The sequence below is a fragment of the Microtus pennsylvanicus genome, chromosome 7 (assembly GCF_037038515.1).
Source record: "Microtus pennsylvanicus isolate mMicPen1 chromosome 7, mMicPen1.hap1, whole genome shotgun sequence".
Taxonomy (NCBI): Eukaryota; Metazoa; Chordata; class Mammalia; order Rodentia; family Cricetidae; genus Microtus; species Microtus pennsylvanicus.
In genome coordinates, this window is record NC_134585.1 from 64,637,896 (window position 1) to 64,650,593 (window position 12,698).

General features: G+C 43.2%; 1 protein-coding gene across 1 annotated transcript in view; it reads right to left on the bottom strand.

The window, feature by feature from the left end:
• Positions 1-3,024: 3,024 nt before the first annotated feature.
• The window catches only part of Ptger3 (prostaglandin E receptor 3), a 63,715-nt gene continuing 54,041 nt past the window's right edge, over positions 3,025-12,698 (bottom strand). Inside the window, exons 3-4 of the mRNA XM_075981022.1 lie at positions 9,985-10,073; positions 3,025-6,667 (exon numbers count right to left, since the gene is read on the bottom strand). Of these exons, the coding sequence (XP_075837137.1) occupies positions 6,664-6,667; positions 9,985-10,073 (93 nt within the window). The 3' untranslated portion in view covers positions 3,025-6,663. The remainder of the gene's footprint in view (positions 6,668-9,984; positions 10,074-12,698) is intronic.

The following is a 12,698-nucleotide window of genomic DNA, read 5'->3' on the forward strand; positions in this document are numbered from 1 at the left end:
AATGACCTCAAGAGTCATTCTCAAAACCCAGGGTCATTTTACAAATGGGCATCGCTCCTCCTGGCCTTGGCCTTCCAAAGGCAAAGAAAGGAGGACAATACAGCTTCTCCTCCTTTAGAAAACCCTCAAAAAGGTGTAGCAATGCTATGTATGTATTCTAATATTGAGACCCATGTGATGGAGGTGAGAGCCCCATGCCTCCAGCGACCAGAGCCGGTGGGTGCTCCAGTGACCTCGCAAGATTTCAGCTGGGAAATTAGGGTAGGGAAATAAGAAGTCTCTTTGATGTTGAGGTGAGAGAGGATGTTACAGATTAGTTAAAAGAGACATGCCGAAGTGAAGCCACTCCTTACAAAACAGAAAGGGAGGCACTGATGCCAGGAGGGCAGTATGCAGTACCTTGACTTGAGGTCTTTCCTCGGGGAATCTTCAGCCATTCCTAACTTCCTGCTCTCAGAGTCATATATGACAGTGGAGGGGACTGGAGCTAGTTCTTGTACACAGACCGCTGATTGCTACCCCACCACCCTGACGGTCACCTGTAGCTTCTCATGCACAGGCTGCTGGTGACCACTGTGAGAAGCTATTACTCAGTAGCTCTGAAGTAGGACCTTCCAGCCAGTGCTGAGGTGCTGGCTGAAGTATAATACAGAGATATTTTCAACGAAAGAAGCTCAGTTAGAGTGTGCAGTGGTAGAGGGCTTGCCTAATTAGCAATCAAACCCTGGGTCAATAAAAAAGAAAAAGCTGAACTGGAGAGGTGACTCAGACGTTAAAGGCTAGGCTCACAAGCAAAACAGGAAAAGGTTCCTTGAGGGCGTGGTTTCTTTACCTGACACACGAGTTAGGGTTTTCACATAGGGATGAGGTTGGAGCCCCCAGTGTGTAGGGATAGTAGTTGCAATTTGCCCTCACTAGAGAGCAAGATGAAGATGAAAGACACAGGATGGTAGAAAACACCATGGATTACATTCCTGTTTTGAATTTTATCCTGGATCTCAAGGAAGAACAATGTAATGGTTAAGAAAGGAGACAAGTGGGTTTTCAGTTTACGAACAAATGTGACTCTGGCAGCTGATACAGAAGATGATATGGGGGTCAAAAGCCAGGCCCTGTAATTCAGGTGGGGAATGAATGACGCTTAGATTGAATCCTGTGGTGAAGATAGAACTGAGAAAAATGAGTAGAATGGAGTATTCATTCGGTCAGCTCAAGGAAACACAAACGAGTTTGATCTTCCTTTTTCTAAGACCTTCTACCTCCCCCCCCCATTTCCTTAGAACAACATTTATTTAATATTGCTTAAAAACCTCTTTCATATCCTTTATCACCAAAGCCCAGGAACCTTCCCCACCCACCTTAGGGCACTCAGTGAGTTTTTTATAGAGACAGGTTGTCACACCACACTTAGAAGTCTTCCAGTTTTTATCATCCTCCTTGATTTAATCTTCATTGTTACTGGGAGCCCTTGCTTTGCTTCATGTTGAGATTTCAGAGATGTGGTTTTTCCGGACACATTTCGTTTCCTCTCCCCTCCCTGGGCCGCACATTTCAGTGCTTGTTGCTCAGCTCTTGCTTTGAATGTATAGGCAGAATCGTGTTTGCTTTCCCCAGGTGCGGCTCCACAAATATTTCATGTGTAACTCTAAGGCACTGAAAGGAATTTGGCATTTCAGCCAAACATTAAATCGATAAACCATTACTGTCAATCACCAAAGAAATAAACTGAACAGTGACATTTGCTGATGTGCTTATTTCTGAGAAGGAACCCCTACACAGTAGCCTAAACCCTCTCCAAGTGTTCATTTCCTCTCGTTATCTTAGATGCAGGTTGTGCTCCGCTCATCCTCTATGCCTTATGTCCTCTGCCTTCCGTGGCCTGTAGGTGTGGCTCACGTTCACCCATGCTTAGGGAAGGCACAAACCTTGATGAACGTTCTCTTACATGTAGGCTTGGGTTTATTTCACTTTCTGTTAGGATAGTCACTCCATATTAAAACATATTTATAATTGTTCTCTGTAAGAAGTCTAGTGACGTCATCTGTTTGCTCAAACCTAAATAAAGTCTGTCCCAAATGGCCCAAAGAGGGTATGTGTAATGTATGTTGGCAAGTTCTCATGGGTGTTCACTCTGGAGCAGGCTTCACAAGCTGCTTGTTCTCTCCACGGCAGACCCAAGCTTGTTTATGTCAAGAGTCCTCCAACAGGCCCTGCCCTATCCTATGTCAAGCTGTTCCCTGGCTCTACTATGGGAAGAAGGAAAAACACTGTGCCCTTAAAAACTTCATTTCCAGCCAATGTTAGTATTGTCTATCCCGTAATATAAAATTGTCTACAGTGAGAATGGGAAGCTCATCCATGGAGAGAAAGCTCATTAGGAACTCCAGCTGACTGCCTCAGCTTCCCAGTCGGTGCCTGACAGCTGCGATAACCATCCAATTTAGTCACGGCATCTTTCTGATATTTGCTCTTTCACTTGGAAGTCACACCCGAGGGGACACTATGCTCTGCCTGGAACTCACTTGGGAACTCCATCTGGCTGCCTCAGCAAGGCTTCTTCAGTCTCCCTCTGCTGGGTGTTTTCAGCCCCATTGATGATGTTGCCTTCTCAAATGTGCTCCTCCAGTCATCCCTGCCAGATGCTGCGAGCATTGAATCCGATGTTCTGGGGAAGGCTGCTGCTTTTCTCTAGATGCTACTCACTATAGACTCCTTTACCTTCTCTTGCTACGAACTCAATAAACGCATTCAAAACCCAAAACACGGTTCTTGTAGATCATTCTCTGTGCTGGGTAGGCAGGGAGCACACAGAGCTTAGTGACAATTAAATGCCACACAGTGACAGCCCAGGGGCTTCGGCACCGCTCCCATGTGCCACAGTCAGATCACGGACGACTGTGTCTTTACTGGTCCCTTCTATTGGATCCCAAGACACACAAAGGCCAGGTCCTGGAAACCCACAATGTGGCCAGTATTCAAAAGCAACTATAAAGGATATCAGAATGGGCTTCACACAAATTATCTTTATATAAAAAACATTTCATTTAATAAAAACCAAGCCTTAGGACATAGATAAAACAAGAACCACTTATATTTACAGTATTGCCTAGATTAAAAATCAACAGAACGGTTAGTAAACCGCAGATTCCTGAAACACATAAGCACGAATCAAGACAAGGACATAGTTACATCATTATAGTGAACAGAGCCTTAAGATGCCCACACTGTGACAGTTATCTTAACATGCTCCAAATACAGTCCTAAATGTTGAGGGTATGGGAACTATAGACTTCTATAACTTTCACTTCATCTTTATCTTAATTTTCAGCTTTTCTTATAAATAATAAAAGAGCAGACCAATTAAAGTCTGAATTTTCTGTGTCTTGTAGACTCCTATATAACTACAAGACGCATATCTACATGCACCTGTACAAGGCAATGGATCTGCTCTTCTCTTCTCTCCTGAGGAGACTGGGACAAATACAGTTTCTAGTGAAAGTCCCGTCTCCGAATGCCAGCATAGCTGCTTTCTCCAGGCCTGGCTCTTACGGCAGGCTTGGCAGCCTTTCCCATTATCCTGACCTCACAACACAGAACCAGCCTAGTGGACTTTTCTTGGCCCATTTTCATTCACACTGGTTTGTGCTGCTGTGAGAAGACAGCACTGGATATTGGACTTTTCAGTAACTCCTTTCCTCCGGTGCAAATGCCAGAGGACTAAAGTGATGCAAAACATATTACATGCAATACACACAGGACATGTTCAATATATGTAACATGTGATATGTCACACACACTAGCTTATATATTTGTTACATTATATAAAGAACCATACATATAATACATGTAGTATCTTACACAAATATATTACATATAGCTAAATGACTCCGTTGCATATATGTGAAAAGGGGCAAGAACTCAGATCTGCACATCCACTTGGCACATTAATGTTACACAACTTCACGTGTTTAACCCAAAAGTCTTATGGTTGGTGTTATAATTGGTTATAACCACTGATCAACCCCGCTTCTCTATATGCTGTGTGTTGGGGCAGCAGCTCAGTGGAGCTCAGTGGTTTATTGGGAGGATTAGCCCTTTTGTCAACCCCATTACATCATGATGAGAGTGTTTACTTATGATAGCGAGGACAAGGACCTTAAAGCTGATTCACGCGTCTCTGAACGACAGCATGAGTGCATGGTGCAGCAGAATCTGCTCTGCAATAGATGCTTTCCCTGGACAAAAAGGCGAAGGGGCCTTTGGATCCCACTCAGCTTTGTTGAGAACCTAAACCTGCACTAAAAACTAAAGCCTGTTTTTTAAAAGCAGCACCAGGTGTATTATACATAGACACATACTTTTTCTCTCAGAGTTTAGGTGAGTCACGGAAGGGCCAGTCTGGTGTCTGGACATCACCTTTGTCAAACTTTTTTTTTTCAGTTGCCTCACTATTATTTATGTCTACAAAAGGAACTTTACACTCTCGTGTTGCACTGAGTGTGATTAGATCCCTTGGATACAGACACAAAAATCAGAAAGTTAATAATGGTGATATGGAAGCAGCTTCCCACCGAAGTCTTTCCTCTTTCAGACTGTAGTCCTGTACATAAATGTCACCCTGCTGATAATTAATTAGATCAACAGCAACTTCCTAGGTGTCTGATAACACGGAGCTAATAGATAGATAAAGATAATATAGGAAAGGGGAAAAACCACAGAGAGTGAAAGCGTTTAAGGCAGTGTGCAAAGATGCTGTGGGCTCCATGTAGCATCAGGACGAGGGTACAGGTGAGGACACGGATATGAATTGTCCAAGGACAAGGAGAGAACACATGGGACATTCTGCAATGGTAGAACTGATGCCGAGGTCTTACAAATACTAACACTTGGGTTTGAAGTGGATTCTGCCCACGACATTCAACTGCAGGGAGTAAGGAAGTCAGTTTGAAATCGAAACTGAGAGCGCATAGCAAGTACTTGAAGATAATTCTGAACAATGAATTAATCAGTCAGTGCTTAGTGATCTGACACATTGCATATGCTTCACAGAGGTCATCACAATAACCCTACAGGAAGCACTGTTTTCAGCTCATGGGTAGAATAGTTTGAGACCCAGTGGTATTTAATGAAGCTTTCTCAAGGTCACAGACAGGGCCTGTGCATGGTGTATGGGGAGTCAAGTCCAACTTTGCTTCAAAGCCCATGATCCTGCTACATCACTGGTCCTGTAAGTGGGGTGTCATTGCAGCAAACCTTAAGTGATGGTCCTGATGGGGAACACTGTACAGAGCTCGGTCTGTGAAGATGAAATAGTAGATGACAGTTAGATACCCATGGTGGCGGTGAGCGATGGACATTCTCGTAGTGGCATTTACCCTGCACTCAGTGGTGGTCATTGAGCTTAACTCTCAGAAGTGCTTGGTGAAAATGACTGGCTAATGGCTACTGAAGACTGTTGTAAAAACAGATCAAAATAAAGCTGTGGGAGTTGACAGCGGATTCACAGACCACACCACTTGACAGAGTGCACCTGGTAAGGCTCCGAGTGTGAAACAACAGATTCCAGAGTCTCATCTTTTCTTGAGACGCCCACAGAGGTGACAGCGTGGTGCTGTGAGTGTCTAGGCAGACACTGAATATCTGCTGAACTAAGGGAACTGGGTGGGGCTGGGGAAAGAAATCCAGAGGGCAGGTTGAGGAAGGAAAAAGAGGCTGTTGGATTTACAAGCAGGTAATGGTGTTGGATGCTGTTAAAGAACTCAGATAGTTTTTAAAGTTCACTATTTCAATATAGACAAAATTATTTTATTTCATAAAAAGTCACAGACTTAGTTAGATGTAGAATAACTGATAAATAATTTAAAATCTTATTAATTTTGCCCTTTTTGTGTGTGCTGCCTGAGCACAAATTGTGAGAAATCTTAAGTTGATGTTGACTCAGAAGTAAGATTGAACTGGAACCATACTTAGCTGGCTGTATCTGGTTTTCCTTTTTATGGCTTTAACTGAACATTTAATCATCTAGCCTTGGAACTGTTAGTGACACTTGGAAGGCCCCTTAGGTGAACTGCTCCCTTTAAAAGCAGAGAGACAATGTTGCAATTCCTGAATTACTGAAGGGCCTATCCCCAGAAGCCTCGCCTAGGACACAGAACTCTGTGGTGTCCCATGCCAGCTTGGCACAACACTGTTTGCACAACACCCCGCTTTCTCATGTGGCTTTTTTTAAAAAAAAAAAATCTCGTTAAGCTCATAGTTTATTATATGGACAGTTTGCTCTCAACACCTGAATGATTTCCTGTTAAAAAGTTATGCTGCTTTTTCAAACTTAGGTAGAAGAATCAAACTGCTAAAACACGTGACGGTGTCCCAGTGTGGCTGGAGTTGGAGACACTGCTGTACCAAGTCCATCTGTGCTGCTCACCAGACAAGGGTGTGCAATTCTGCCCTACTTCTCAAGTGCAGAGTCCCAGTCCTTCACGGGGGCCAATCAGCATCCAGAAGTTCAGGGTCTCCGTGTGTTTAATGGCAAGAAAAAAAATTAAAACCTGTGGCCCAAAGAAGGAAAATAATCCAAAATATTCCATTATCTTTCTCAGGGGGAAGAAATTCACAGACCCAGGGAAGCAGGGACTGCAGTGAAAGTCCACCTCGGGGTGTTTGTCATCTGTCAAAACAAAGCGAGACCTGTAAGTACAGTGCATAGAGCAAAAGTAACATATAAATAAGAAATGCATATGCCATCTATAGCCAAAACACATGTGTGTAGAAATTAGGTGTGCTTTGTAAATAAGGTCACTTACGGGTACATCAAATACAGATTGTCTTGCATACAGCAAGTCTCAAGGAGTATATAACTGTTATATTCTAAATTCTATTCTATTCTATTCTAAAATAAGGAGCCCCCTGTAAAACGCAGCCTTTCTCATATCAGCTAAGTTCTTCTGCCAGATTTTAAGGTAATGCGCCTTGCTCGTCAGAGTGAAGCAACTCAGTTTCTCACTGACAGAATTTCAAATCTTTAATTCTTTTAGAAAGCATTTTGACTGTACATGGTTTTCGAGAATATATATTATATACTATGCATCACAAGCTCCTTCAAAGTCTTATTAAGCTAAAAAAAAACACAAGTATAAAAAAAAGCAATCTCATAGCTAGGTGTGATGTCTCATGCTTGTAGTTCCAGCACTCAGGAGTCTGAGAAAAGAGAATCCAGAGTTCAAAGCAACATAAAGAGTTTGAGATGAACAAACACCACCACCACCAAGCCAACTAAACAAAGCACTGACAGCAACAGCAACAACAAATGCCTCCACATTTGGGCTTCCAGTCATAGCACCAATACTTACATGGTATCCAGGGTGACTGCAAATTCTGGGTGAGGGAGCTGCAGTGGGCTCCTTGATAAACTCTTGGGCACAGCATATATTAACTTTCTAACGTGCTTTCAAATAGTCTGAGAAGTGCATGTTTTACATCAAAGAAATGAGAACAAGATTTTTAAAAAAGCACAAGTAACAAATGCCTAAAAATCCTTGCAATAATTGTACCAGACAAATTTTTTAGGAGTACAGAGAGACTGGAAAGACAGCTCAGCTGTTGAAAGCACTCTCTGCTACTGTAGAGGACCTGAATTCAGTTCCCCAGGGCTGATATTGGGTGTCTCACCATTGCCAGTCACTCCAGCTCCTGGGGATCTTATGCCCTCTACTGGTCTCTGTGGGCATCTGCACTCACACGCACACACACACACACACACACACACACACACACACACACACACACACACGGTTTAAAAAGTGCCTAAAGAAGAGAAGTATATCAGAAAGAATGAAAAGGACTGTAAGACAGTGATGACTGATGGCTCTCTGGAGCTGAGGAACTAGAGCCCAGCAATCACCCTCTGCTGGGTTATTGGCTTATTTGTTGTTGCTGAGGAGGGAGCCTACCCCTGAACATGCTAGGCCAGCACTCCACCACTGGGCCAAATCCCCAGAGTTTCCCATTTTTTTTTCCACTTTCCAAAGTCTCTATGCAGAGCCTGGCCTAATTTTTTATCTTTTTAATAAGGCAAAACTATAGTCAAATTTATGTTAAAAATTAAAAACAAGGGCCTAGGGAACTGATTTAGGGTTAAGATTTCTTGCTATGCAAGAACATGACAAGAGTTTAGAACTCAGCACACACAGAACAAGCCAGGAATACTACACACCCCCATGCCCTCACTAGGCCTTGCTGATTCTAGCCTAGCCAAGAGGACATGAGCTGCAAGTTCAGGGAGAGATCCTGCCTTAAAGGAATGAGTAAAGTACCTGGAGAGATGGTGCAGAGGTAAGGGAGGAATCAGTAAGGATGACAGAGGAGGACACTCATTACCCTCTTTTGGCTTCCATATGCAAATATAGACAGACAGGCACACAGACAGACAGACACATAGACAGACAGACAGACACACACCCAAACATCTACTCACACAGACACATGCACAGACATATAAACACACTAACAAACAAAATAAATGATATTTTTTAAAGCCTTAAGGTGAAACTAGCAAAAAAAGGTGGAAATAAGTTACCCTCTGTCTTCCCTTTATGCTCTGTAACAAGGAAGAACAGAGTCACGGTATGTCTGGGTGTGCATATTTGATCTCACAGAAGCTAAATGAAGGGCACATGTGCAAAAGTTTGGTGTCCATAGAGAGAAGAGTCAGATCCCTGGAGGTGGAATTGCGGGCAGCTGTGAGTTGCCTAACATGGATGCTGAGAACTGAGCCCAGGTCCACCACAAGAGGTGCCAGTGCTCTTAGCCACTGAGCCTTCTCCCCAGCTCCAGTCTTACAGCCTGTAAGCTTTCCCAGAGTCCACCAGCGTATTCTTGCTGGTCTAGTTTCCAACTTCATGGAGAAACATACTCAGTTATTTCCTTTGTAAAACTGAACCAGTTCTCTCTCAGTTACCACAGCCAGGAGGTGATAAATGGCAGAGATGAGGTATTAGGCTCTTGAACATCCACATTCACAGTAACATCGTGTACTGAGAAGAGGTTACTCTTCACATCCGGAAAACCAGAGAATGAAATACAGTGAGCACACTGGCTTTCCATTTACTTGATAAGCCGAGTGTGTTGTCTTTAAAAACAGTGAAACCCTTTTCTTCGCATCCTCTCTTTTGGACATAGGTTACAGAGTACAATCAAGCTGGCAGACTTCATTCAGTCCGCCCATGGCTCTGGAGTCCCTAACAGACACACGGAAGACAGTGTTACAGGGGAGAACTGATGTTCTAAATTTAACAGCGTCAACCACACATCTTGCTCTTCACTTTGCTCTGTTTTCCAGAGCGTTTGTTCACTGGAGGACACATTTCATACAAATCAAATCAAATCCAAAGGGGAGCTGAGAGCGTGCTGGCCATGTGGCCAAGACATTGGGTTCTGGTGTCTAATTAAAACACTGACTCGGTCGTAAAACACTTATTATGCATCTTGTTATGAGCGCTCAACAGCGGGATAGAGGAGCTGATTTGTCGTAAGTCCAAGCTGGAACCAGTTTCTGTGGAAGGAGGTGTCTGAAGGGTTTCACAAAAGAAAGCCTCTCTGTCGAGTTTTGCTTTCCTGGATCAAAATGGGTGTGTGTGTGTAGGTCAGGGGAAAATCTTGAGTGCTGGTCCTCAGGTAACTTCCCCTTTTTGATTGAGACAGTGTCTCTCATTGTCCAGGCTAGCTGGCCAGTGAACTCCAGGGATTCCACTATCTCCCCCCTTCCCTCCATCACTGAGATTACAGGCGCACACCACACCTGGCTTTTGTCATGGGTTCTGGGTGTTGAACCAAGGTCTTCACGCTTGAGGCAAGCTCTCACAGACTGAGCCATCTCCTCAGTTCTTACCTTCTGATTCTCAGAGGCATTTTTGCCTTCGTATCAGTAGACAGACCCAAGTCAAGGACAAAGGCTTTTCAGTCAAGCTGGCTGCCTCTTTGTCTTACCTTTCCAGCTGGTCACTCCACATCAGAGCTGAGGAGCCTGGGCGGGGCAGGGAGGTGGAGCTGGAAGCATAGTTGGTGTGGTTCCTGATCTGTGGACAGACAGAGGTGTCAGAGGACAGAGCTACTCTTGGGTTCTTTATCTCAGATGATGTTTCCTCGAACGTGTTGGCAGGAAGCCAAAGCCCACACATTGACTACAGTGGGCATGGTAAAGGAGAAACGTGCTTTAGACTGTCTTCCCAAGACCATCACTCTCCTACCACCACGCTAAGAATGTGAGACACTCTGCTTCCTCCACATCCACGTGAAATGATTTCTGTCTCTAGAGGGGTTACTAAGCACTTGTTCAACCCTGAATAAAATGTAATACACTCTGAAAACATAGGTTCTGAGCCTTTCTTCTCCCACACCCATCAGCATTTCTGATCCCGCTAGCTGTACCTTTCAGTAAGCCTCTGCACGGCACACTGTGTGCGGTTAGCAGTGACACAGGCTGAGGCTCTGTGCAGCAACAGGAAGGACTTCAGAAAGGAAGCCGGCCATCAGCCAGCACCAGATGCACCCTGTGGCAAGTTATGCTTAGCTGCAAGTGGGAAGGCTGCCTGTTTTAAGAATGGGGCACTCTGGGAAGAGTGTCTCATGAAAAACAGCCTCCTCTGACCACTGTGATCCATTCCTCTAAGCTAGAAGTTAAGCTTTTAGACTATGTTGAGAAGCGGTGTTTAAAAGTTCATTAGCGCTTGGGAGGCAGAGGCTGGAGATTGGAAGTGTATGGCCAGCCTGGGATTTGGATAGGGGAGAATTATAAAGTGGAAGCATCCTCTTGAAGCTTTTCTTGCTTTTAATATCATTTCATGTTTAACTCCTCAAATGCACCGCCTCCCAGGACACCTCCAAAATGGTACAGTCAACTGCAAATAGACCTCTTAGATACCTCAGCTCTCCACAGCGGAACTCAGCCTTTGTATTGACAGAGGCTTCCTAGAACTAAGCCCCTCAGTCTGACTTCCAGTAATCTCATAGGGTGGCAAGTGTTTTCCCCACCATTAAATGCAATGTACCCTTTTCTCTCTGAGTATGAGGGCGTCTTGTGAAGATATATCAAGGACATGTTTAAGAACCCAGGTGAGACACTGAACACTACCCTCCCATGTGCATGCAAGCGGGTGGGAGGTCGACTTCCCTGTGGTAACTGTGGCAACTGTGGCAAGTGTGTCAACATACCAGTCCCTTGACACAGCCAGTGCTGGGTCTCCTCCGTGGGTGGCCTAGGAGCCTGTGGCTGCTGGAGGTTTGAGGGTGACTGACACCTCTATTTGTGGATCTGATAATAGATTAGAAAAACCCTACCGAATACTCAGAGACTATTTGCAATTATACCAGACAGTAATCTTGGAACTTAGCCACCATTTTACTTTCACAGGATCCCATAGAAAGAACTTCACCCCCATGACAGCTGGAAGTAAATCTAGAAGACAATGTCCCCTCTCCCAACAAAGTCAGGGTTAGGGACATCATTTAGGGGTTGATTATAATTTGTATAGGGTTGGGGATGGGGAGAATTATGTAAACTCAGGGATCTCTTTTTTTTTTAAAGAGGAAATTGGATGGGATAATAGATAAGTGTGAGCTTACTCACACTAATAATAATAGTGAGTAATGGAGTGAATACTTATGAGCTGTTATTTATAGGCAATTTACATTGATATGTATTCTTGTATATTGATACAAACTTAAATTATATTGAATATGTTCCTATTTTAGTCTAGCATATTTGTATATCTAGGCAAAGTTATTTTTTCATATTGTATGCATATATGCTTCTACCTCTGCTTAAGACATTTTGTATAATATTAATACAATTTTAGGATACATTTATCATATTGCAGTATACATTTCTACCTCTGATAAAGATACTTAAACATTATTTACATTTTGAGATCATTATCCTCATTTGTTGCACAGTTGTTTAAAGATTGTTTAATATTCTAATATGAAGTCTTAGTCTTTAAGTTATATAGGTATTAAGATTCATAGGTCAATAGTCATCCATGTTTGTCATACTTATAGTTAGACTAATCAGGTTCTTTAAATACATAGTGATTGAATTCTGCATTGATAGGTAATCTTCAACCAGTTCAAAGAGCTGTAGAACATGGCATTTAAATAACTTAGGGTTCTGTTGAAATGAGACACGATTGCTCCTGGCAGCACTGATCTATTCCCGAGAGAATGTTGAGCACCGAAGAAACTCCACTTGGAGCTTGTTTTCTTCTTGGCAAAACATGCCTTTGGGAAAGGAACTGCCCGTGCATTGACCACTTACAAAATACATGATGCCTGGACAGGACAAGCAGGATACAAGAAAAAAGACTGTCAAATCTTGCCAAGACAGGGTAAGACAACGGTTTTGAAAATTTTCCTGCCTCTAAAAATGGTCAGTTACTGTAGGCCTTAGCCAAAGTTGGTTGTTCCAATGTTGCAAATAAGACTTTGGGTGCTTGCCCAGGTAGCCAGTTGTCTCTGACATTTGTTGAAAATTTTGGAAGTTGCTTGATTGCACTTCCTGCTTACTCAAGTAATATTATTTCTCTTCTTGGGTCTTTGATGAGGTTGAAGACTAGATAGATGTAATTAACTTTCCTCTCATGACTTGGCCAAGTTATTTACATACAAGACTTAAACTCCTTAGGATAGGATAATTATTGAAACAT